The 26,511-nt window shown below is 38.9% G+C and overlaps 1 protein-coding gene across 1 annotated transcript in view; it reads left to right on the top strand.

The window, feature by feature from the left end:
• Positions 1-26,511, top strand: part of PTPRN2 (protein tyrosine phosphatase receptor type N2) — a 668,183-nt gene that overhangs the window by 422,918 nt on the left and 218,754 nt on the right. The window contains exon 12 of the mRNA XM_086741882.1: positions 2,365-2,429. Coding sequence (XP_086598008.1) covers positions 2,365-2,429 — 65 coding nt within the window. The remainder of the gene's footprint in view (positions 1-2,364; positions 2,430-26,511) is intronic.

The following is a 26,511-nucleotide window of genomic DNA, read 5'->3' as shown; positions in this document are numbered from 1 at the left end:
TAAGTAAACTTTTATTTGTTTTTTAATATCACAGCTTCAATAATTAAAGTCTGCAGGAAACCTACAGAAAGGGGGTCAAATATATAATATTAATTATAAAATTCAGCAATACAGCAGACCAAATATTTTCTTTTAACTGTTCATGTGGTAGGAAATCACACACTGGTATTTAAGCCTTTTTGTCTATTTATACCCATTTATTTTGCAACCACTCTGCTGTGCAGTTTCCTTTATTCTAAGCTACCAAAGAATCATTTGTTGAACTCTTCTGTTTCTTCGAAGGAGGCCATGGAGCTTTCTGTTTTTATACATCTTCTAAATTTTTGCATTTGATAGAAACCTGCCTTTAATGTGTATGCCAAGTGCGAGGTGGTTAGTGTGGTAGCATGGCACACCTTTGCAATGAAATGGCACATCCGAAAGAAAGAATGTTGTTACATGACATGGCAGGTTATCAGCCATCAGTGAAGCAAAGTAGTCCAGAGTCCATGTCAAGGCTGAAAATCAAGCTTGTTAGCAGATTTACTTATTTTTTGGAAATTCATACTGTACAACATATACAGCGCAGTGAAAACGTAGCCAGAAATCACACGGTCCAGGCAACTGTCCTTTTCCTGTGGTCCCTGTGACTCTGGGGGGAATAAATATGTTTGTGAATGTGTGAAGCGTGGCATAAGTATTATGAGTATTGTATGGAGGTTTTAGGCTGTCATCCAGCAAAATATATGCTCAAACTTTCTTAGCTTGGTACTCCATGTCCCTATCTACTTCATCAGTAGCATGTTAAAGAGAAGAAAGGATAAAGCTCTGCGAGTTGAAAAGGTGGACAGAGCTTTCCTCTCCATTTAAATCACAGGCAATATTCATCCCTTGCTGAAGGCGCTCAGAAAAGTTGCTCTGTGTTAGATTTGCTTGAGGTTTTCTTTCTTAAGTCTTTGCATATATAAACTCCTACCAAAATCTTTCCATCTTTTGGATATATGAGGTGACATTAAACCCTAATGATATGACTTGCCTCTGAAATAAAAGTGAGTCATTTGTGTTGCACTTTGGACAAACTGAAGTATTACTTCACAATAATGCTGCTTTTGAGAATTGTCTGCTGCAATCTGAACTATTTTGAAAACATTTCATATGACAACAGTTAAAGAGTATTTTCACAAATAAAAGAAAATTATATTAATTTCTTTTAGTATTTTTATGTAAATTTACAGTATACAATATGTTCTAGCACACTTCTTGTCCTTTCTGGTAGGAATGTTTCCTTCAGGTAACTTAAATTGAGAAGCTGAGTCTATCCAAATTGTCTCCGTAATCAAAGGAAAGAGAGAGGTGCCTGCAGATGTGTGTAAGATATGTGGGATGACTCATCGTATTAAATGTCTGTCTCTTTGCATTGGCTGCAGAGAGAACCTCGATGACTCACTTGGATTAGATAGCAAATGACTAGATGGCTAAAGGGAGGAGAGTTTAACAAGGCTGCAAGGCTTCACTTCTACTTGTAAATAAATCAAGCCAGGTGCCCGGGTTTTGGCTGTGAGTCCAGCTGACGCAGTTTCATCTAGATGGTTAAAGTCTTCCCAACTAAAACAGGATGACCTTATCCCTACCGCCAGCTGGGAATAATCTCATCCTTGTGCTGTCTCTAGAACTGGGGCTGGACATTATTTTGTGAGAATACTAGTGGGCAAAGGCCAAAATCATGTGAAGACGACAGTAATGATTTAAAAGCACTGGCAATGGTAAGACAGTGCTCAAGTTCATGCCCTGGACATGTTTGGGTTGCAAGTGTAGATGTAGTCTTAGTGATTACTACCTCTATGTCGCATTTAGCTGTTTTATGCTAGATCACTTTTAAAAAAAATACTTTCACTGATATAGAGGCTGATAAATAGGGGGAAAAAAAATTTCTAAAAAGAAAACATGCATTTCATCCCAATGTGAAATAAACTATCTATCTTACCTGCTAGGTAAGACTTTGCATTTGTTGTGAAGTGTCCTACGCAGTGACCGTGCTGTGGTGATGGTAAGGTGCTGCCCTGCTCTTCACTGCAAGGGAGACAGTGGGAAGTTTCCACTGAAGAGACCTTTCCAAACGTATTGTGAATATGTGTGAAATGTGTGTGATACTGCATATACAAGAGAACTAGAATTAGTTTGGCTTTCTTTTTCACATAATAACAAACAATTAATGGCATACCTCTGCATACAAAAAAACTGACTAGTAGAGTTCCTTAGATGGCATAAGTAGGAACTATCACAAATTTGTTGATGGAGGAAAGAAGGTTGGTTATATTGTAAATACTGCAATATCATCCATATTCCAGCTTTCCTGAAACTCTTTCAATTTTAATTTTCCTACAGCCGTAAACAAAGAGGAGCTTGAAAAAACAACTGGACTGAAAATTCTGCAGACTGGTGTGGGGGAGGTAAGTGGCTTGGAGGCATTTTACACTCTCAAAAACATTTTAATTGTTGGATTTTTTTTTAAGAAATCCTGGAGCTCATGAAAGTTTGTGAGCTACCAGTCTGATAGTGCTAAGGGCCTTTTTATGATACAGTTGCATCTGTCAAAATACAATCTGCTGCACAAATAGCACTATATCCCACAGAGAAAAAAAAATACCATCCTTACGAGAAAAGTGAAGCCAGCTTTAAGAAATGTAGTTTTTTGCTTTGTTGTATCACAGGAACAAAATCCCCAAAGACGAGCACAGCAACTGAAGTTGTCATATTATTCCCCTTAGTTTTGATGGAGTGCTATCTCATCTAGATCAATGAAAGTTTAAATTTGGAGTAAAGAGTCTTCAGATGTTAGAGAGAATCTGACAGTGAATGACTTGCTTATTTTGGATCTAACTTGAAAAATAAATAAAACATGCGGCTGTTATTATGGTGATATCACTAAGCAAAAACTCCACTAAACAGTTCATAATTTATTAATAAAGATTATGCTGTCTGCTAAGAATCTTGTATGAACTACAGTTGATTGCTAACTCTTGTGCTAATTTTGTGTACACAGTTATCTGGTTTTTTCCCCTTTTAAGTAATTTTACTAGTGGTGAATATTCACAGGGCTAGACAAATGCCTTTTTCTTATGATTGCATTATTCGTAGTGTTAAGAATAATGAATTACTAAATTGTAATATACTGAAGGAATTTACTCTTTTTTTTCTTCCTTTACTGATTTTCAATTTTTATATTTCTAATTTTTATCAATTCACACCGAAGAACTTAACTTGCCAGGATTTCTGAGGTTCTTTGTGTAACTTTATTCACATTATTCAAAGACTTGGTCCAGAAGAGGTACCAACACTGAGACCTGCTGGAATGCTCAGAGTCAAAGCTGTAAGAATTAGAACTTGGAAACGAACATAGGTGAAGTCATCAGAAAATTAAAGCCAGCGTCAGTCCTTAACTGGAGCTGATTTAACTAATTGGGGTGCTCAAGGGTGCATAACCTCAAGAGCTGGGAAGCGTGTCCTGGCTGTGCACCTCCGCCTGTGTCCTGACTGCAAGCCAGAGTGGAGCTTGTGTTTGTGCTATCTGCAAGCCCTGGTTTCTGCTAAATAACAGGAGAATCAGGACTGTGGCACAGACTACGGAAGCTACATTCAGTAAAATTTTAGCCAACAGGACTCCTCATGCTAACGAAATACCTCCATGTATTTTGGCCAATTCCAGTCATTGAATGGATTCCAGCTGGCTTCAAAGTCAACTGGAAAATGAAAGCCCACTTCACTTCAGATGCTTACCGTTAAATGAATTGTTGTCTTATATGTGGTCAATGGAGAAAGAAGGCACTTTTGGATATTTGAAATGCAAGAAGTTGTCACCTGTTAAATGCATCATTAATCCACATTGTACTAACAGGGTTGTTGTATCCATGGTAGTCTAAGGATGTACTGGAGATACAGCTTCGAGGACTTCCTAGTTTTTTTTAAGACCAGCTAGTGGAACTGGAAAAAAAGTGGACAAGTTCTTAGGCTAGAGATCTCTCCAGTCTGGTTCTTGTTCTTGGTTTAGCAAAAGCCACTGCATAACTCACCTCCCATATATTTAGGCTATCATAGTTTGTAAAAAAAAAACCTAGTGATACTACTTGGAATAATCAAGATTTTGACAGAAGGTTGTACTTTACACTCTGCCAAATATGTATTTTTTTCAAAGGTGAAAAGTGAAAATGAATTAACCAAAGGGAAGTAGACATTTCAGCCTAAATATATTCCAGGTTACATCTGAGATACGGTGATCAGCAGTGAAAGAACCAAGTGGTTTGGAATATTAAGGTGATGGAAGAACATTTATTCAGCTACTTATATATTTTGTTGGACATGAATTCTCCCAGCTGTGTGCATTTCCCTTTCTACGTCTTATCAGATATGATTGTGTACATAATGAATACATTTCTGCAGTCTCACCCACGTGAAAAATAATGGAGTGCTGTAGCCAAGCTGTTTCTTTGTTGATAGGATATCAGATTCAGGCTATTTGAGGTTAAATATAACTATTTTAATCCAGTTTTGCAGTTTGTTTTTGATTCACTCTGGTGTTTAACAGTGCTGAAATAATAGAAAGTACATATTTTAACATAAGGAAGAAGCCTTTTGTGGAATAAGGATTTATTTTTCTTCACACTGTAGGAATGGAATTATATGTAATGGTAACAGTAAATCAAAGTCAAGATGCTCAAATCAAAAGTACTTAGAAAAAGCTCTTTAGTTTCAGAATGAGAAAAGACCTTTTTGTTTGGACAGTAGGTCAGATTCCTGACAAAGTTAATGGATGTATAATCTTCATTTGCAAGACTGTAAAATAAAAAGGATTGATGTTGCATGGCAAGTTTCATGTCTGAAATAGCTCAAGAGAAATATAGCTGAGATGCTAGTGGCAAATGGAGCAGCTGTATAAACAAATGCACTGTTCTAAGCTCAGCAATAATTCATGTACTGCTCTGGACGGTGGGATCTGGGTTAGGTGTTGATCTACGATAAGAGGATTTGTGCCTCAGTAAGAAATGTGTAGACACCCATGACTACCCAGGCCTTGGTGTGGTAGAAGAAAACTGTCTCTTTCTCTGTGAAGAGAGAAATGCTTCTCAGAGCTCCTCAATCTCTCACTTTCTCTCTCTATCTCAAGAAAAGCATTTCAAAAGCAACAACAGATTACAAAATTCACACTAAGCTTACTGAGCCGTTCAGTCAAGTCTGGGGAGAACTGATGAATTGCTTTTATGTCACTGCATAAACATGTGCTATGTAGTCATTAACAACACGGGGCTGGAGTCTACCACAGCTACAATACAGTTCATCATCTTTATGTCACGTAAAATATTTCCACAGCTTCAGTGATTATTTTTTTTGGACAGAGATGAGGTTAGCTGCATTGTGTCAACGTAGGGTAGGCTCTGCTTTAGCAGGATTAAAAATGAGTTCCTAAGCTGCAACGCCAGAAGCTGCTCATGTGTCAGGATGTTGACTTAAAAATTCTGTACATGTCGTGGGAAGTTTTGGATAATATAATGCAAAGCATTTTCTGGACTGTAGGCAAGGAGAGTTTCTTTCAGGTCATTGAGGAACAACAGACCCTTACTGGTACTCCCCCAGAGCATCCACCTCAACATTTAACATTCACTGGCAGAATATTCAATGGTCCAGGGACCTAGAGAGTTGGATTGGAGTTTGATGTGCTTGATGTGTACCATTATTAAAGTGCTAATTATTCTGTCATCTATCTTGTTTGTAAGAAGGCTGTTACACCAGAAAACCAGGAATAACTCTGCTGTAGGGAAAACCAGTGCCAACATTGAAATCCTGAAGGTGTATGCATTGCTGTAGTACTGACTACCTCTGGAATTGTATTTCCTAAGATGCTTATTTTCTATTTGGAGTTTTCCAGCAGCTATTACAGCTCTAAAACTCCTATACGGTAGCCCTCCAAGCTTTGTTTGAGTCATTGTCATGTATGATGTTTGTGCCACACAAATTCATCAGGAGCTTTTCACACCTTCTTAGTTATTCAGATACAATGAAGCTGCTGTTGTCTTTGAGGTATTTTCTTTTGATCTCCCACACGTGAAATGAATCTCTGAAGTCTGAAGGTCATCTTCAGAAGTTCAAGAACCTCCTATAGTTGACTGTGTGTGAGGGTATGAATGCAAGTGTTGTGTTATCTATGTGTATATTTGCATAATACTGTAAGAGGTACAGTACTGGTAAAAATGGTGAAGAACTAAACAGCATTTAAGTAGGATCCGTAACTCCATTCTCCTATCTCTCACCTTGATGTGGACCATTGCATTTTGCAGAAACAAGGTTTGAACTTGTTGCTCTGCACGGCTGAGCACCCCTGCGAGATCAAGCTCCAGTTTAAGAAAATTTCAAATAATGATTCAAATGCAGATACTATGGCATAGAAAAATAACTGTTTATCCAGCTTTTGGCTAAAATTTGTTTTCAACAATAACTTCAGAATAACAGGTCAGGCTCTCCAGTGGCTCAAGAAAATGTAACGATTCAAATCAGATTTTGGAAGCTAAGAGGCTGTGATTTGAATAATAAATTGTCTGAATCAAGGCCGGAAACAGACCGAGGGAATGGCATTGTTCCTATCTTGAACTGTTAAAGCAGCACCCACTCCAAGATACATTCTTTTAAATTAACTCTCAATTTCCCAGTAGGGCTGCACAAAATACACCCATCACTGGAACTGTAACTTTGTAGGATTTGAATCATGGTTCTCGTATGGCGGGCATAAGAATTAGAATAGTTCTCTAAACCAAATGAAATTAACCCAAAATATATGCAAAATGAACACTTTGCTGAACCTCTATGTGTTCTAAAATAGAGCAGTGATATTTTTATATGTTTCAGGATAGTCTCATTTATAGATATTTTGATAGGTGTAGAATTATGTTGATGTTGCGTAAAGTGATGCTACTATAATAAGGAAATCTGCATTTAAAAATTCTAGTGAAGCTAGAGGACATTATAAGACAGACTTTCCAGTGATATGCAAGCCTTTCTGAGGCAGGAGTCAGATTTCTAACTTACTGTCTACCTTAATGTTGCCAAATTTTGTCATTAATGTCTAGATTTTACCCAGAATGATATTGGAATACATTAAAAATTGGAGTGAGTGCAAAACTTGACAAATCATTTGCAGTTGCTGAAGAATAAGATGTCAGCTTTTTTTTTTTTTATCTTCTCCAACTACTAGGTAGGATGCCAAAGGTTGGCTTTTGGCTTTTAAAGACCAAGTTAGCCTGGGATCTACTCCAGCTGCCCATCTTACAGTGGAATCTTGGCAACCAGCGAATGCTGCTGGTCTGGAGCAGGTATTGTGCCCCGAGGTACTGGGATAGGAAGGGATGCTGTACCCAAGATCACTTAGATTAGGTAGCTCTGATACTGACCGTGGTGAAGGAACAGTGGCTGCACGTGCATAAATACTTGCATTTTAGCCCAAGTCACAGGTTAAGTTTTTCTACTTCTGTTGAAATCCACTCTTCTCTTACCAGGACTGATTAGGCTGAGGCTGAGCAGAGGTGCATAGGAGGACATAAACCTCTGCATTACAGTGTGAGCATTCTTAGACCAGGAGACACCAGGGAGGGCTTTTCCCGCGAGTCTGCTTTCAGCATCTTTTCCTGGCTTAGAGATCGACAAATTATTTTTTTCCTGTTACATGAGATCTGGGACTGGAGATCCTGCAGACAGCTGTTGCTGTTGGCTTTTGCTGATCACTGTGGCTGTGCTGATTAGCAGCTGAGCAGAGATTTCCAGGAGGACAGTGTTTTGGAGCAACATACATTGCTACGGGCAAGGCTTGCGTCAGGTCACAGATGGGCTCTTTGCTTTAAGGCGTGTAATTTTAAGGCTATATACATAAATAAAAAACAATAATTAAATGAAAAACTTTAAGGAGGACAATTCTAGGAATATTCTTGGTGAAGGCACAGTGAGGAAGATTTACTTTATCCTCCCCTCACAACATATAGATTCTAAAGCTATGTAACCGTTAAAAATTCATAGATTATATTTTACATAGAATGCTGCTAGTAATATAATATCTTTATGGAGTTTTACTGACAGTGAATAATATCTCACTATTACAGTTTTGTGAGCATACATGTATAGTAAAATGGTGCTAATCAGAAGTTAGTCATACAGTAGCATTTAGAAGTAATACTTTGAGAGCTTTAAGGAATAAAGCTAAACAGAACATTAAATTTCTCCAAAGAGAATGATGGATCTCTGTGGCTCATTTATTTAAGATTTTGTATGTTTCTGCAAAATTCATTTTAGCTAATATGTAGAGATAATGTTAATGTTATTTATTAACTATTCATTATGGTACATAGCCCACTAGAGGGCTGCTTTTCAAATAAATTGCATCCAGAGTGTTAATAAACAGCAAAATAAAAACAAAAAAAATATGCAACATGAATATGTATATTATTTTATCACATCATTTTGTCATATACCTTCTGTAACTGCATGTTGTATATAGAAAGTACTAAAACAATATAAATCATGGCCCCAACTCTGCAAACATTTAGAATATGCTTAGCTTTACGTACATAGTTACACTTTCCTTTTAAGCTACCGATAAGTTTAGAGTTAAAGAGATGCCTGGATGCTACTGAGGCTGTCTTCTGTCACATATCACACCGTCTCTGGTTGTGGAGGGGCAAAGTTCCAATGTTTATCCCCTATATTTGATTTGAATATTGCATAGCAGAGGTATTTTGACATCTGAATGACGGGTCACAGCTTCAATTTGGAAACCAGGTGTCAGCGTTAATTTCTTTTCTTGTGGTCTGATTGTGACAACGCCCTCCACCTTCTTTACAAATTTTTGAAGAACACGACAAGGAAATGAGGAGATTATAATGTTAAGAAAAATACAACAAGCCTGATTTTCAGAAACAACTATCAGCGTATATTGATTTATGTTTTCCTCCTGAAACAGTATAAAACCACAAGTCTTCAAGTGTCATGTTGGTTCATGAATTCCTTTACAGTAGCACTGTATGATTTAAAGGAGCAGAAGTGCCAAGTGATGTGGCAGTTGCCATGGCAACTATAGCAATTCAATTTTTATTCAGTATCATGTAAAATGAAACAAGATACGGTTTGCCTTGTGGCTTCAGGAACTTACGCATCTTACTAGTGTTGTTCCTTTTTGTCTTTTTAAACATTGATCCCTTTAAAAAGTAGCATATGTTTGTTTTAAGGATTCGTCTTGGTTTTAGGCCGTGTCACGCCATTGTTTTTAAAGCAGAGTTTCCTTTACAAACCATTATAGAGAAAAGAGATTTAGATACTAGCACTGACTACATAAAGCAAACTGCAGGGTAGTTCTGCTTAAAAATCAATGTTATTGTCTACCCTGTGATTTGGCAGCCTGCAATTGATATATTCATAAAGAAGATATGTAGGATCTTTAAATAGGAGAACGTGATTGTTTGTACTAGATATCTTACTGATTCACAAAATTCGGCATCCTCCCTCTGCCAGCAGCCAATTCATTATGACTCAAAGGAAAACAAAATCTTCAGTAGTGTAATGTGTTGGCTGGGGAAGCTTAAGATTAAATTCTGTTTAACTGTCTGAAGTTTGAGTGATGGAGCTGGTCAGAAACTGTGAGAAAGAAGGTTCTTTCACCTCCAGAGGCAAGAGCTTGATCCTGGCAGGAACACTTGGATTTTAAGCAATCTCAAAGACAGATTTAACTGTTTGAGGAAGAGGAAGAGGTGGCAGATCCCAGTCTCTCAGAACTCTCTCTAGCAGTCCCTGGGCAGCAAATGTTCCCCTCCAGGTTGACACGGAAAGCCGCTCACCAGGACCTCTGCTCTCATTCTGTAAGCGCAGGAGAGTAAGTGCCTTGGGCTAGGATTCAGGCTGTAAGACATCCACCCTTTCTGTATGAATCCCTGGCATCAAGGGCCTTACAGCTATGTCAGTGTTAGTAAAATAAACAAGAACAGGGCACGGAGCCTGTCATGGTCCCACATTCATCTGTCCTGTTAAATTGTTGGCATGGTCACTCACATTGTGTTCTGTGCCAACTGGTACTCTTCTAGGCTGTTTTTCTTGTAAGTCTAAGCAAGATCCAGGCCAGGGACCATTCATAGCAGGCAGCTTCAGTGTCATCTGCTTTGGAGCACAAACATTAAGGCATGTGTTTTTCTTAGAATAAAAGCTTCAGCTGCGGGTAGTGATTTTTTTTTTTCTATCTAGTTTCAAGAATTACTGTGCCATTTACTGTAGATTTTTTTAGTAGCAGGCTGTAAAACTTAAGATCTGACCTGCTTTCTGGGAAGGCTGAAGGTTTGGTAGCACATTCTCATTCGTTCTGCCCAGAACAGTTTTGTACCTGTACATCACTGCGTTTCCACCCTTAGAAAGGCAACATTGCTGTAGTGCTGTAGAGGCTCAGTTTTGTTCCTTTTTTCCATGACAAGATTTATCCTGATGAGTTTTAAGATTTAGTTAGGCAGATGTTTGAGTTACTTTGACTAAGCATCGTTTTAGTTTTGTTTGCACTTCGACTGGTACCAAAGGGAAACGTCGGGGTTTTTTTAATAGAATTGCAAACCTACTTAACTGGATTTGTAACTCAAAGCTTCTGTAGAAACAGCAAGGTAATGTCTCGTGAACTGCAGAATGTCAACAATAGGTCACTGTTTTCTCTTTGGTACATGTAGGTACCTCTGATTCACAGTGCTGGGCATTAGACAAGCATCGAGGAGATAACTGATCCTTTATAGGAACATACTGCAGCTCCAGCAAAGTACCTGATTCAGTGAAGAATTATATGTGTCTGTGTACTGTATGCCAAGACCTGGATAGGGAGTGAGCCGGGCACTTTGGCACGCATGAAAAAAGCTCCTGTGTCGGTGTGACTGCTTTTAACGCTGCAGATAGATCTGGCATAGAGCAACTTTTCAGTGTGATCTGAGCATGTGAAGTGTTTGAGTATCAAAACCCGTGACAAGGCAAAGGGACGTGATTCTGTGCCACAGAAAGATGACCTCATCCATTAATGCCCGAGGACCATTGCGGCTGACACCAGTTCACTGTGCACTTGCAAAGGGATGTCATTTTGCAAACTATTTATCTCTCTGGCTCTTTACCTTTAGCAGGTAGAGTAATGATTTCATTTTACAAATGTCAGTGCTGTTTTTATGATACAGATTTCACTCGATTGTTAAACTGTTAATTTACAGATCTTTACTAAGTGAATGCAAACAAATTCCAGTCCTCAAAGCTCTCCTAATGCACAATGTTCGAATTTTAATTTCCAGTCCATCTTAGATTACGGTGATGAAAAACAATATTTAATCCCTCGTTAACACATGAATAAGCGGAAACTGTCATTTCCCACCAAACAATAATGGGATTATCTCAAGAACTGTCAGTTTATGTGAAAACATTATGTTGCCCAAATTTTCATAAAAATTAGCAGTGGGTAATATTCGAGATCAGAGCAATGGAAAGAGGGAAATCTGCATTCATGCTAATAAATATTCATATTTGTCTGCTCAGGAGATGAAAATCTAATCAAGGGGCTATTGATGCGCTGGCTTTTTTTTTTTTTTTTTAAAACCAAGATGTTTCATCTAAATTGGGTTTGATATGGAAATTAGTCTCACTCCAAGTCCTCCAGGCCATGAGCATGCTGGGATAACACTGGAGGTGTCCGGTACATCAGATGTTGCTGCTGGCATCTGCTTCTGCAGACAACAAACACAATAAAATAAAATAAAAAAAAATTGACAACATCTCAAGGGCCAAGCTCCCAGTGGCTTAGGGTGTTGTGAGGGGTTTTTCCCTCTAAACATTTTAATTTTATCCCAGTTAAATCCTCAGTACTGCAGGGTTAAAATTGTCGGCATTTTTTGCTTTTGTTGACAATTACCATAAATCAGAAGACACTCTGCATGAAGCTTAATGAAATATGTATGATCTAAAAATGGGAAGAAGATAAGTGCAGTATGTTGCTTTAGGGTTTTGTGTGTGTATCTATGTATCTGTGTGTGCATGTGCACAACCTGAAGAGCTAACTTCTGTTTTGTGTGCTTTGCACTGAATGGAAGAGTCAGGCACTTACCAACTGGAGAACATATGAAACATAAAAAATGTATCATGTGAATAAAAGGTTTATCCAAAAGTGAGAACAGTATGTTTTCTATATTAGTTAATATATTCAATTAATATACTTACCTGTTCAAAAATTCAGCTAAAAATATTTTTTGATACTTTTTAAATCCACACTAGGAAGAAAATCTGGTCAATCCTAAAAGAAGTGTTGGCCTTGATATACTTTTTTTTTTTTTTGTTATTATTATTGAATTCAGTAGTTGTACATAATCTCTTGTCCTTCCTTGTACTTCCTGGGGTTTTTATGACCTTTTTTAAAAATTAAATATATTATTAAGGTCCTGATCTTACAAACAATCACACATATATATATGAGTACATCTTTTCATGGAAAGATCTTGTGTTTTCTGGGTTCTATGTGGCAGCGTTGTGAGTGCTATTGGACAGTAGACAGTTCCATCGAGCTACTGATCCCTGTCCACACACAAGCAATGTATGACTCAGTCCCTTTAAAACTCAAAATGCCATCAGTGAGTTTATTTAATTCCTGGAGAAACTGTCGGACAAAAGTTATCTTTTTATAGATTGGGAACTGGACAAAAGTCATATCAGCAGTGTTCAGCTATATTGCCTGTAGCAGGGGAGAGCAGAAAGGAAAGATAAGCAGAGGCTGCTCTGAAAGAAAGGATTTTCTTACTGACCAAGAGAAGAGAATAGCTAGAACACAAATATTTCTTGTTGAGGAGGTTGCCTCCTTTCATTATCAAATCTATACCAAATATATGGAGATATGGCTTGTACTATTTCACAATTCTAGTAATTTGTGCAATAAATCATTGAGAGACAAGTATAAGCAGCCTGCAGAGTGTGGTGCGCGTGTATTGGCAGATCTGATATCTTTTACTGTACAATCTGTGCTGGCATCTTTGTCCAAAATGTTTCTCAGAGACTTTATCTTCCTAATCAACAGATTTGCCAAGCTTAAAAAAAAAAAAAAGAAAATAAATGCATGTAGGATATATAGCAGATGGGTTTTCAGCAGCATACAGGTGTCTGGCATGCAGGTGCCAGATAATGTAAGGTAGGTAGATATTTTCTGGGAAGTCTCATTAGTTATTCCTAAAAGAAAGAGTTGCCCAGTCTTCTAGTGTTACCTGAGAGTACACCTGAGAGTATTAATGGCCCCTCTTAATTGCTACCCATTTGACCACAGTGATGCTTAGACCAGAGCTGGGAAGTTCATAATGTTCTGCAGCTGAATAGCAGCAGTCTGCGCTGAGGTTAGGCAGCACTGCTTGATCCGAGTTCTTTATTCGCTTCACCTTCTCACTTTATGCTATGAATTTTAGCATAAATAATAGCTGTTTCATCATAGAGAGAACTGGGAGTTCTTCACGTATAACAAGTGACTTTGGCTATAATAGATGAATAGTTAGGGAAAAAAAAGATTAAATCAGTTATAGTAGCTTCTACTGAAATGATTATTTGACTTTGTCTTAAGTGGAGAGATTATGGTGATAATCTATTGATTAGAGAAGCGTTAAGCCATAACGCATTGCAAGGTAGTATCTGGAGAGAAGCTGTGCAGTGCAGTGCTACTTGTAAGCAATGCATCCAGTACTGGGTGAGTACTCACACCACTAACCTCTGCAATCTGTTTTAGCTGTTTAAGGTACTTTGTATTAAGTAATGTTCTTGGGCTCTTGCCACAGGTAAGGAAGAGGTTTCAGGTGCTTCACAGCCCTCAGCTGTGGTCATGTGTCCCATTTCCCGTCACCTTGCAGGGAGCTGATACTTCCCACTACTGAAGTATCACAGGCAGCTTCAGGATGTGTGCTGTGATTTTCCCCACAAAATTACCCTGTATACACCCAGCAGTGCTCAGCAGGATACGGTTCTGTGTGCTGCAGAGCTTTTTGATATTGTGAAGCATTGCTAGTTTCCTATTTGGATGAAATAAAATCTTTTCCTAGTTTTTAATGAGAGAAGCACAACAACAGATGCCCAGAAGAGTGGAGGTGTAGGTCCTTATGCAGAAGGGGGAGACCTTGATTTTCTGTGCTGCTCTTCTGTGTGAGCAAAACCTCATCAGCTACACTGGGTATTAGCCTCCTGGAATTGTTTCATTTTATGTAGATATTTTAATATTCCAGCTAGGTTATGAGAACCCAAAACAGGTAGGTGTTCAATATAGCTTCATACCAAGATCTTTGTTCTGAGTCAAGTGGGTGAAGACTTAAACTTTGGTTTCCCATAGGAGTGCTCTGACACTAAACTGTAGATGGTGGTAAAGCTTTCTGTCACCTGAACTTTAACCAAAAGTCATGTCTTTGATGTGAAAAAAAAATTCCCTATTCAAAGTTTCCCTAAAAGTTGTGTGGATCTGTGAAAAAATTCATTCTGTATCAAATTGATAGTTCTTTGCATAAATCATTTAATTGAAAAAAAAAAAAGACTGAGTAGTTTTGATTAACAAGGGCGTTACAGTAATGCTTTCTAGACAGGATGAGGATCTCACTGGGTACCTGCCCACACAGAGAGTGATAGGAAAACTGTGCCTTTGAGTGATTATAGATAATCACTCAAAAGACAAGATTAGAAAAGAAAGGGAATAAAAATTATCATTTTTCTTATTTTACAAATAAGGATATGAGTTATAAGGATATTAAATGAAATTGTACAAGTTTGAAATAAGCCTGTGAGAAACTTGGAACTGGACCCAAAGCCCAATCCAGTGTCTGAACCGGATGCTCACCTTTCCTACCCATTAGTATGCAATTCCAGGAGCACGGGGATCAAAGCTTATCTTCAGACTTGACTTAACAAAATGTTTTAATAATCCTAGCTATGAAATGCTAGGAGCTGATCTTGGATTTCACAATAAGAGACAAAGTGGTTGTGATACAGTATGGTATGTAAATTATATGCAAAGTATATTGGCATGCAAATTTGAATGCTGAAAGGAAAAATAATTCTTTTCTGAACCAGAGAAGAGAGTTTTTCACCCATAGAAGCCAGAATCTGCCAATATTTTTAAAAATAAATTGACAGTATTTCATTATATTTTAAAACATATTTGTCTTATCATGCAAAATAATTTTATCTCTTCTAAACAAGCTCAATTTCTCTACTTTGCTGATACTACGTAGGCAAAAATACTAAAAGTCTGCCAGATAACTAAGGTTTTATGACGATGCCATAATCCTAGAATAGTTTGGCTTAGAAGGGACCTTTAAAGGCCATCTAGTCCAACTCCCTGCAAGGAGCAGGGACATCTCCAAACAGATCAGGTTGCTCAGAGCCTCATCCAACCTGGCCTTGAATGTTTCCAGGGATGGGGCATCCACCACTTCTCTGGGCAACTTGTTCCAGTGCTTCACCACTCTCAGTGTAAAAATTTTTCTCCTTATATTTAGTCTGAATCTATCTCCTTCTGTTTTAAAACCATTACCCCTCGTTCTATCACAACCGGCCCTGCTAAAGATTTTCTCCCCATATTTCAGGAATCGGTAATATTCCTAGGGCAGGAGAAGATACACCTGCTTGTCTCTCTGGCTCACCAATAACACAGTGATGCTATTAAGTGTATTTTGTTAGGTGCAACAAGAGAAAGCAGAGCAATAGTAGCTGTGTCTGCTGTCTTTTCTCTGTTTTATCTTTTTCATTTTGAGCTTGAGTTTTGTGCCAGACTAATAGCCAATGGCAGTGGGCTGGGGAAATGAAACTTTCGCTAAGATTAGGGAATGTGCAGAAAACAATGTGTGAAATCCTGATTTGACAAGGATGAACAGACTGGTGAGGGCACAGAGACATTTTGTGAAGTGAAACCATATTTGTACCCAATGTGTCTAGAAAAAACCTGTAACAACTGAGGTGGCAAAAGATCCCACCCAGGAGACAATAGAATGACATCCTCATTATACCAGTCAGAGAATAAAGGAGGTGTGGAGTTTATTCTGCCCTTTTCAATTACTGGCAGCTTATTTTAATTTATGGTAGTGGAGCAATGTGTGTAGTGTTGTGCTCTGGGGTGATTATCCTTGTAAGACTGTAAGTTCAACATTGTCATGCAATTTGGAGTTGCAGACTGGCAATTTTTGTAGTTGAAGCTCAGGAAATAAACAAAATACAGCAACTTGATATATTTCAGCAAGTAAATTTCTGCTGACATTTCTGCTTCATTTTGGGGACTCCCAAATTTGCTCAGGCAAATTCTGTCTCTGATTAGGAGTGCAAATGACCTCCAAGAAATGGAAGAAGGCAACCATCTTTATTACATACAGTGGCACAATATATTTTATTGGCATCTGCCCTTAATTTTAAACCTGGTCTAAGAAACCTGCCGTCAGACCACAAGTCAGGAGAGCAGACTTGGCAAAATTTCTGGCTCAGGAGAGCAGGAACCACAGAATGCCTCTGTGGCAAAATGACTTATTTTCAGAGTTACAAATTCAGTACTCCTACCCAGCCCCTCCAGACTGTAAAGTTTTCAGAGCAAGGTGTCTTCCTTGTTGCATTCCCAATGTCTAAGACCTTTATTAATTACCATGATGTAGCAGGTATGGGGAACCAGCAAGATGGATTCCCTCATGCTAAGTACCTGACAGATTAGCAAATATTCCAAAGTTTGCTGGATCATTTTCCTGAGAAGATGGATGATATATGCAAGTTATTTCTTTGGTGCAGTCCTGTTCGCTTAGAGAAATTGTACACCAGCTCTCTTTCATGGGTCACTGGAGGAGCAGGCAATTGCAGGCATGCAGTTTCCAGGCTCCAGTTCAGACTGGCTCTGGCTTTTTCCAGAGCCTTGAAAGACTGGCACACGGTTTCCAAAACTTCCCTGCACCCTTACCTGTTCCAGTGAGGTGTGAGTCCACTGACTGGAAAAGTCTATTGGTAATTAACATTGTCCACTGCTAACTTAGTTGTACAGACACTTAACAGAATCATCTCTGATAGAGTGTAGTCAGCTGAGCTCTATAATCAGCAGAGTCCAGCTATGGTTGGAATTGCCTTTTGTTTCCCACCACTGATTACAGGGTAAGCCAAAGGCTAGGGCTGCATAGTTAAATGGGGTTCAATTTAAAAGCTAAGATGGAATAGATTGGATCCCCACTAGATCTGAGGTGTTAAGACGATTCTGTCATATGAATAATGAAGTAAATTTGGGATATCTCAATCTGTAGCATTGGCTGAACAGGTGAATAGTACAAATAATGTTCATTGACCTCTATGTTGTTCTGATAAGCCTGTCCTAGGGATTCCCAAGTCTTCAACCATTTCTGGCCATCCTTGACTGTCTATGCACTGAGGCTGTGTTCATGGAGTACATGAGCAGTCAGATAATCAAAGCCCAGCAGGTCTCTCAGCACTTGTACACTTCTAAGAGGCCATACAAGGCCATTATTAGGGCTGTCCGCCACTCCATGTCCCCTAGACTAGGTTGAGGTGATTTCCTGAAATGGGGCTGCAAGGACTCCTCTTGTTGTAAGGATTCCGCTGGAAAGGGACTGAGTGTGAGGGGAGATGAAAGCTCATATCAGGTTGGACCACATTATTCTGTGTGTCCAGTTCTGGAGCCCCCAACACAGGAAGGACATGGATCAGTTGGAGAAGGTCCAGAGGAGGGCCACAAAGATGATAAAAGGGCTGGAGCACCTCTCTTATGAGGACAGGCTGAGAGAGTTGGGGCTGTTCAGCCTGGAGAAGAGGAGGCTCCGGGGAGACCTGATAGCGGTCTTCCAGTACCTCAAGGCGGCCTACAAGAAAGATGGGGAGAGGCTGTTTAGTGGGGCCTGTTGCGATAGGACAAGGGGTAATGGTTTTAAAATAGAGGGAGGTAGATTTAGATTGGATATTAGGAAAAAATTTTTTACAATGCGAGTTATAGAACACTGGAACAGGTTGCCCAGAAAGGTGATGGAAGCCCCATCCCTGGAAACGTTCAAGGCCAGGCTGGATGAGGCTCTGAGCAACCTGATCTAGTCGGGGGTGTCCCTGCTCCTTGCAGGGGGGTTGGACTAGATGACCTTTGAAGGTCCCTTCCAACCCTAATCATTCTGTGATTCTATGATTCTGGGCCAAGCTAGATCTTGATGTCCCAGTGGTTAGCTTACCTTCCAGGGCAGCCGTTTGAGACCCACTGGCCTATGCAGAGAACAGTCTGTAGTCTACATTAGTTTCATAGCTGATCCCACCAGAGAAGAGTCTCCTCTAGTTGCCTGAAGCCTTCTCTTTACAGGGAACAAATTCCCTAATACTAACTTCTGAACACAAAGACAATAAGGATTTCATTCTTTTCCAGCTGGTGTTGAAAAGTGGAATGAGGTCAGCACACTGACAGGGCACTTTGCAAGGGAAGAGGAAGGTGTCTGCTGTAATGAAAGGATGCTTCCTTCTTTTCTTTTCCTTTTTACTTTGTGTTAAAGATGTATGACTTCCCAGTCAGCACAGCTTGCAGTGCGCCTTTGTTTTCCAAATTAGTAAAACAAAACAAGCTGTTTCTCAATATAGTTGTCGGGCAGTTTGTTGCATCAAGCTGTGTGCAATGTATGCCATGGAAAGAGCCCTGCCTGATGCCAGCAGAGGAGATCTGTAATTGGGATACAAAAATAGTCATGCCACTTGGAGTGTATGCAAACAACTGTGCTTCTCTTCTGGTAGTGTAGAATCCCCTGGTGTGTCCCCTAACTTCAAAGCTAACTCAGAAGAAAAATATAATAATGTTGTCATCTCTTATGTTGTTCTTTCTTTCATTGCTTGCTCACCCCTTCCTAGGGGTGATAGGTTGTCTCATGGTAGAAGACAGAGTGCTTACCATGAAAAAAATACCCAGTTGCAAATCTGTACCTGTAGGTAGATGCTGCCATCTCCGTATAAACTCATACACATGAGAGAGGCTGGCTGGGCTGTACCCTCAGCAAACCTGAAGCCTCCTGTGTTTGAGCAGTTGTAGGTCGCTTGGACTGGTTGGACCAGCCAGAAGAGGGAGACAACTCAGATGTACTGTAAAAATCATGAGTTTAGAAGGGTGAAACAGCTTTGAATCTGTCTTCATTCCTTTTAGATAATTTGCTTGATAGCGCCTTATTTTCCAGGGCAAGGAGTAATATTAAGACTCATTGTTAGAGATATAGCAAGTCTTTTTGCTAAAACAGAGTATACACGCTATACTGAATGCTGCACAGTTGGGTAAAAAAAAATCAGACCTATTATTTTTTGCCAGCAGCTTCCATGTAGTTCTTCATACTGAGGATTTATTTTTCTTCTCTGTTTTGTTTTTGATCCTGTTTTTGTTTTTATTTTATTCAGAACAAGGAAGCCAGTATAATATCTCCTCAAAAACTGTTTACTGAATTGGCTTAGCATTCATTTTTGTTTAATATTAACTTGGTGAACCAAAATAAAGAAAAAATGCTCAAATAGAATTGAATTTCAGGTTTCTAACAAACACGTAACTGTGATACTGTGAAACAGAGAGTAAAAATATAAATAATTGTAAATGGGCAACACTGCGCATATATGTCAGTATGTATCTGTTCCTCATTGATTTTCAGTCAGCTTCCAGTCATCTGGCTCTTTACATCTTATGAAATATGATGCAGTATATAAAAATAAATCAGTCTGAGAACTCAGGATTCCAGCATGCAGCGTTATGATGTCAAGGGTAAATGAACCCATTGAAAAAACAACAAATGCACTTCGGTGATTGCATTTTTTTAGGCTTTATCAACTAGTGTGCAGATTTTTTCTGTCTAAACACAATGTAGTCAGCATTTATCTCCTATAAAAATCAGTCAAAACAGAAACTCCAATGTAATCAGTTTGACTCAGAGATGGTTTTGGTGGTGATGGCAAAGGGAATCACTTTTCTCTAGTAATTCCCAGGCAGTCAATGCACACATCTATTCAGGGGTTACCTAGCAACTGTATGCTGCCATTAGTTGAAGTATAGTGATTAGTTAATAGCCCATGACTTCACAGGTTACGTTTTTTTACAATTATATACAAGTATTTAGCATTTGATTTCTTCTGAAAACCCTTTCTCAAACAGAAATTTATATCAGGTCAGATCATGACTGGCACTTACCTCTCCGGTATATAGTTAGTACTAAGGTCTTCCTTTCCTCCACTTTCCCCATCGTATTTTATGTCTTCTAGGCAGTTGCTGCGACTTAAGCACGTTACCAAGAGAAAATTATGAAATGTCAAAAAGAGATTAGTGCCATTTTCTGGAACTTTGTTTATATTTTAATTTTTACCAGGGAATTGCATAAAGAACAGTCCGTTCACATCTCCCATCTCATCCCAGGCAAGAGGAAAGACTTTAGAGATGCAGCAGTGTCACAGGGGCACATTCATGACCCACTATTGCAGGTTTAACAACATGGTATAAATGGGAGATGACTGCCACATGCTTAGCTCAAGTATTCAGCAGCACTGGAGTGTTTTGATGCAACCCTACACACAGCATTTTTCCTCAGGGCTTTTTTTTTTTACCTATAACTTTGTACTAAAACTAGCATCTTTTTTTTTTGACAATAAGTGCTCCTTGAAAAGATCTGTTAGTTTTGAGCATAAAGTTTTTATCTAATAGGTAACAAATCCTCCCTCTCTTCTGTATGATGGCTTTGTGAAATTTGGAAGGGTGCACTCCCTAGCCTAGCAGGAAAAGCAGATGTTGGTACTGCCCAGGTGAACCTCTGACATCCATCAGATGTGCAGCATTTGGTTCCATATGAAGCCCATGGCCCAAAAGAGGGAGAGGAGTGAACTGCCAGCTATGCCTTATTCTTCCTGTGTCCCAGATAACTCTGACTGTAATGCTCATCCCTGGTGACCTGCAAGGCTGTTTCTGAGAAGTGTAGTCAAGTTTCCTCATATTGCTGTCATATTTCAAAGCCTGTTGGCTCCTGGAAGCATCTGGGGAACCAACCACAAAATCATTAAAATGTTGGCTGAAAGGACCCTGAAGTCACCTGGTCCCATCTCCTGCTCAAAGCACAATGGTTGCCAACACTGTATCAGGCAGATTTCCTTTCCACACTGGCAGCTCCAGCTCCAGTGTTCGAAAATAGGGAATAATTTTTGAAAGCAGAAGGAAAAGAGTGAAACTACTACCTTACCTGGAAGAAAATGTCATCCTTTGGATGCTCCCTGTGCTAACTTGTTTGTGGAATCTTACCTCATGCTTTTTCCAAGGATTTGTTTTCTATGGTCTTAAGTCTTTTGCTGACTGCTGGTGATCTTGGTGTGCCCCTAGGACAGCCATCCTAATCCTGGCATTGGTGCCATCTGGCACATGATAAATAATAATGAGTTCTCTTTGTCTTTCTTCACCTGCTCAAAGTCTATGCTCAAAGCTATACATCAAAGTCTCTGCATGTAATAAATGTATCTGCCACAGATACCTTTGGGGTGACAATCACCAGTGATCACATAGAGCATCCTTTCTCTTCCTGTCAGGCCAGGATGGTGGTGGCCTTGTACCCTGTGCAGGGTGAGGAATGCCATCATCTTCATGGCTTTCTGTATAACTTGTAGACTGGCCGTTATAAGCTAGCTTGACCAACAAATTTAAAGTTCCTTGCAACTATTTTCCCTCTGAATCACCAGGGGCTTTGGGTGAGTATGCATCAGTCTTTTTTGGCCCTAGAGAAACTTTTAGAATTGACTGGAATTGTTCTGGACGAAGTCGCTACCAGAGCTTATTCCCCTGTGCCTGCTTCCAGCTCTGAAGCAGCTCAGGATTGTGTTCCTACAGCAGTTCTGATTTAAAACACAGTGAAATCAGTGGAAGAATTGCTTTGATTTAGGTCTCACACAAATGCATTAGGATCATTAGGATGCAAGATAAAGCACAGATAGCAGAAAGTCTACTACACTCAACTGCCCCTGGATAAAGGGAAAGACAAGGAAAATGAGGAGCTTTTCTGTAGTTCCCCACTCCTTGGTTTCACCTTTCTGGTCTAATTCAAAGCAAAAAAAAAAAAACCACCACAGGGCAAATTTCCCAAAAGGAAGAGCATGCCCCTACTTGCCACCATGCTACTCAGGCAATGGTGCAGCTGTCCATTGCATTGCCATGCAGAGATCCAGGGATCCCCTTGGGATTTTTCTAGTGTGGACTCATTGAATGCAATCTTAGTCTGACTTTTAAATACCTGCCACAGAGCCTTTGCTAGTGGATGCATGGATTATGTTTCTGAAAGCTAGAACAGATTGTACTTGGTATCTTACAGACCTTCATACGCTGTTCTTACATGCACAGGGAATAGGGGGCAGAACTTTGTTCTGTTTGTATTTTTTAGTGGAACTTGCCCTGCTACTAATGGTGATGAGGCCAATGTAAATTCATAAAGAGATAAATGTACAAAATAATTTATTTCTACTGTGGACTCAGGATAAAAATATATTACAAGTTTTATATAAACTTTATGCTCAGACTGTAATTCCTATTCTGTGCACTACATATGTCTGTGCATCACACAAGCCAAGTTTCATATCAATACATGTAAGTTAGTTAAAGGACAATCCATTTCTAGTTCAGTAAAATTTGAAGTGCTTTATGGGTGCAAGGGTTGAATTTTGGTAATTGTAACAGAACAGTAGTTACCGTTGACTAGTGTCTAGTCATTTTAAGCTTTGATCTCATTAATAGGGTCAGATTTTGTTACTGTTGGGAAAGACACTTTAAAAGACAGCTGCTGTGATTTCTGAATAGAGATCATAGAGCTTGGATTAGAATGTCGCAGTGATTTATGTGACTTCCGAGATATTTTATCGTACAGTATTAAATATAAGCTGCAGGTAAAACAGATGGATTTTGTCATGCAATCCATTTGTGCTTCATTCTTCAATGTGTGGTTATCACCACGTGTATACAAGATGTTTTGTCTTGCAGAAAAAGTTTTTCTAAAGGATTGCAGCAGCATTTGTGCTGTCATTTTTTAAGCAGCAACCCCAGATCACAGAGCGGTGCTACACCATGGCTGCTGCTGTTCTTCACAAAACCAACATTTTTCATGTGCCTGACTCTTTCTCTCAGTCAGCTCCACAGCAACTTTATATCACTCATCTCTTTGTGTTTTAAGGGGGAAATGTAGCTGGAGATTGACTTAAGGATCATTTTAGCATGCTTGGATCTCTCTTAAAGAAGTACCGTGTTTCTTTGTAAAGTAGTTGATCAGTCCAGTGAAAGGAGCTGTTGCTCCGTCCCTGCCTCATTAGCTTTTTAACCGACTGTATTGGTTGTGAGCCCTGCTTGAAAGTACAGGGAGGCGGTTTGCTTCTGGTCTCATCAAAAGCAGCTTTCAAGCAGCAGCATGAAGATATGGGAAGTTATTTGTTAAATTAGCTGGTAAGAATGAAACCAAAATTGGGACCAAAGACTCCTGTCCCTCATTCCCATGTTCAGATATCCTTTTTTGTTCTTTCATAATAAAAGGGTTTCAAATCCTAGCAGGCAGATTTGGAGTTACTAATGACATTTTGAATGGAACCTCCCTGTAACCCTCAGGAGGGACCGCACAACCGTGGGCCACGGGCTGGAGGAGCACTGGCTTGTTATTTAAGCCACAACTTCACATGCATGGCTCTTTTGGCACTCATCATATTATTTTTCAATTTGATGTGAGTGTATTATTTAACACAGACTGCATTAAGGTTTTTTAGCTCCCAGAGGAGTATTTTACCACATGTTTGATTCTCTTTTATTGCCACATTTCACAGCCAACAAAAGCTTTGAACTAAGAGCCTCTGTATCCTTTGGCATTGGTTAACGGCAGGATTCATGCCCTTCTTTGAGACACCTGTTTTACCAATATGAGCACCTAAGTGGATAATTTTGAGAACTCAGCCTGTATACGCAAATCCTTCTGAAAACCAACGAGCAGTTTACCTGAAGTCTGTGTCGTGCACTGACACAAATGCTTGTCTAGCAGGTGCCCTGACATCTACATCTCACATTCACTGGTGACCTCTCTGTGGTGTCCCTCTTGAAAATTGTGTTCCCTGTGAAAGGACTTGTCTCAAGTTAAATTATCTGCGAGATCACTAACTCTGTCTCCATCCTAATGTTAAATTCCTAAAAATGTCTGTCAATCCTCAGTATCAGCAATGATGTTTAATGAAAATCTTACAGTATTAAAACTACATCGTCTTAGCATGGGTCGTGATGAGTCAGAAGGCAGTCCTGGACCATGCTGTTAACTTATCAAACAAAGGATTCCTACTGGAGACATCGTCAACTGTAGAGTTTTTCACTTTTTCTTTGTCTTCATTTTTAATCCAAAAGGGTAAACTTTGGGATTTGTCCAAACTGGTATTCCTACGTAAGTGAAAGATGAGCAAGTTTGCATCCAGGTTTAAAGCTTATTTCTTACAAGATTCTTACAGATCTTACAATAAGGCATTTTAAACCAGGCTTACATAAATAATCTTATTTTGCAGGTCATGGTACAAAGATTTTTTCCTCCTGTGGCATTTATTCTCCCTGATAGTTTCATTTGCTATTGTGTAACTAAATCCATCATTTACATACGCCTAACGTGAAAAAAAAGAGAGCTAGATGCAAACACTACCAGTATTTCGACAGAGGTTTTGTTTGACTAAAGGGAAAATGAGTGGGTACTCAAAAGTTCAAGACATACAACAGGTAATCAGGAAACTTCTGAGTTAATGGCCATTGTGATAAATTTATGGTCATAATTTATGAAGACATGACAGTGGATTCTATGTACCATCTTTTAGGCATCTGCTTTCAGCCTTGCTCTACAGTATGTATTTAAATACTACATTTTCACTGTAAAAGTGAAAAAAGGCAGTGCAGAATTGGCACACAGCCCAGCAAAAGACAGGGTCTCTCTGTTCTCAGCTCCATGAATAACAGGGTGGAAGCTCCTGGCTCATGACAGTTACTCTGCAGAAACTAAGATTGAATTCTGGTTTGTGGAGCAGGTAGGAGACAAATTTCTCAGTGTTTCTGCCTGGAAGGGATGCTGAGCATCTGGCAAACTAAGCACAGGAGCTTTGTGGTGCAGTTTCTGTGAACAGAAAAGATCAAAATAAAAGCTTTAAATGACCATTGCAAAATAGAGTTAAACAAAGCTGCCTGCAGTCCCGGCGGTGGCACCTCCTGAACTTCTAATGGCGGGGCACTTCGGTGTACACCGACTCTGTCTCAGCCCCCGTTTTCACCCAGCCTGCTAATGGAAAGAGCGTGTTTGATTACTGACTCAGGGAGTAGATATTTGCCCTGCTTCCTGCAGTTCAGTAGTTAATGTTTTAAAACACGCTATTTTAATAATAATATTTTTTTAAAAGAGTATCTACTGGGAATAAACATTATCCTTTAATTTTTAAAAATAATTATAATATGCATCTTAAAATTCAGAAGAGTGTGGCTCATGAATAGGAATGTAATTTCATTATTTAAATGCTGATGGTAGAGCTAGAAAGCAACTGAAGTACATTATACACCAACCTAAAATTCTCATATTTTTCTGTAATATCAATTCAGCATTAGCAACACTAAGCCACCTGCTCTTTCCTTAGTAGAGCATGAGTTATTAAGACCAATGTTTTAAATTATGTTTATGCTCTAATAGAAAGGATCTGGTTTCTTAATTTAAGAGCTGATTTAGTTTACCTGCTTTACTTGGCATATTAATTATTAAGTCACTGTCTGAGTGTCATTTAAGATTAAATCATGCCGAATTGCTTTGAAAAATACAAACAATCAGGAAAGATGGGCTAAGGAACAACTTAGGTGAAAGAAATTAGCATACACTAAAGCAGATCATGACTTGGGGGGATAAGAGTAGTCTTGTGGCCATGGTTGAGCCTTTGTAGTTAGGAGACTCAGAAATTCTTTTGCACTGTGCTAAAAACCTTATTTTTATCTCTTATCAAGGCTCTTATAACTAGAGTTTCAGAAGTACTTTTAAATTTAGAATTATTTAGATTTGGGGCTCAGTGTTTAGCATGTGTCACTATGATTTGATTTTCAAAGCTAGTGAACACTCAAAGCTACAATTTGAATCAAGTGAGACCCAGAATGTGAAGCATTTTTGAAAATGAGGCTTTATTTTTTGAACTTAACAGCATAAATTACTGATACAGTAAACTCTGTTTAGGGTAGAAATTTCAGTAATCTCTTCTTCTATCTCATGCATTACCCAGTCAAATTAATCAAAACATTTATTTCTGTGTTTACCATTTAAGAATTAATTCACTTAATTTAAATTTTGTTTTTAAAAAGTTACATCAGGATGAAATGGTAACTTTTCTGATTATAAAATATCAAATTGGAAATTTTGATAATTTAATCAATTTTCTGAAAAGGAAAATTAACCAATCTGATGTTTCTCAGTGTTATCAATGGTTCTGATGCTTAGAAAAGAC

This window comes from Chlamydotis macqueenii, chromosome 2, assembly GCF_036417535.1.
Source record: "Chlamydotis macqueenii isolate bChlMac1 chromosome 2, bChlMac1.mat, whole genome shotgun sequence".
NCBI lineage: Eukaryota > Metazoa > Chordata > Aves > Otidiformes > Otididae > Chlamydotis > Chlamydotis macqueenii.
Note: the sequence above shows the minus strand (reverse complement) of the source record. Positions and strands in the feature narration are given on the sequence as shown.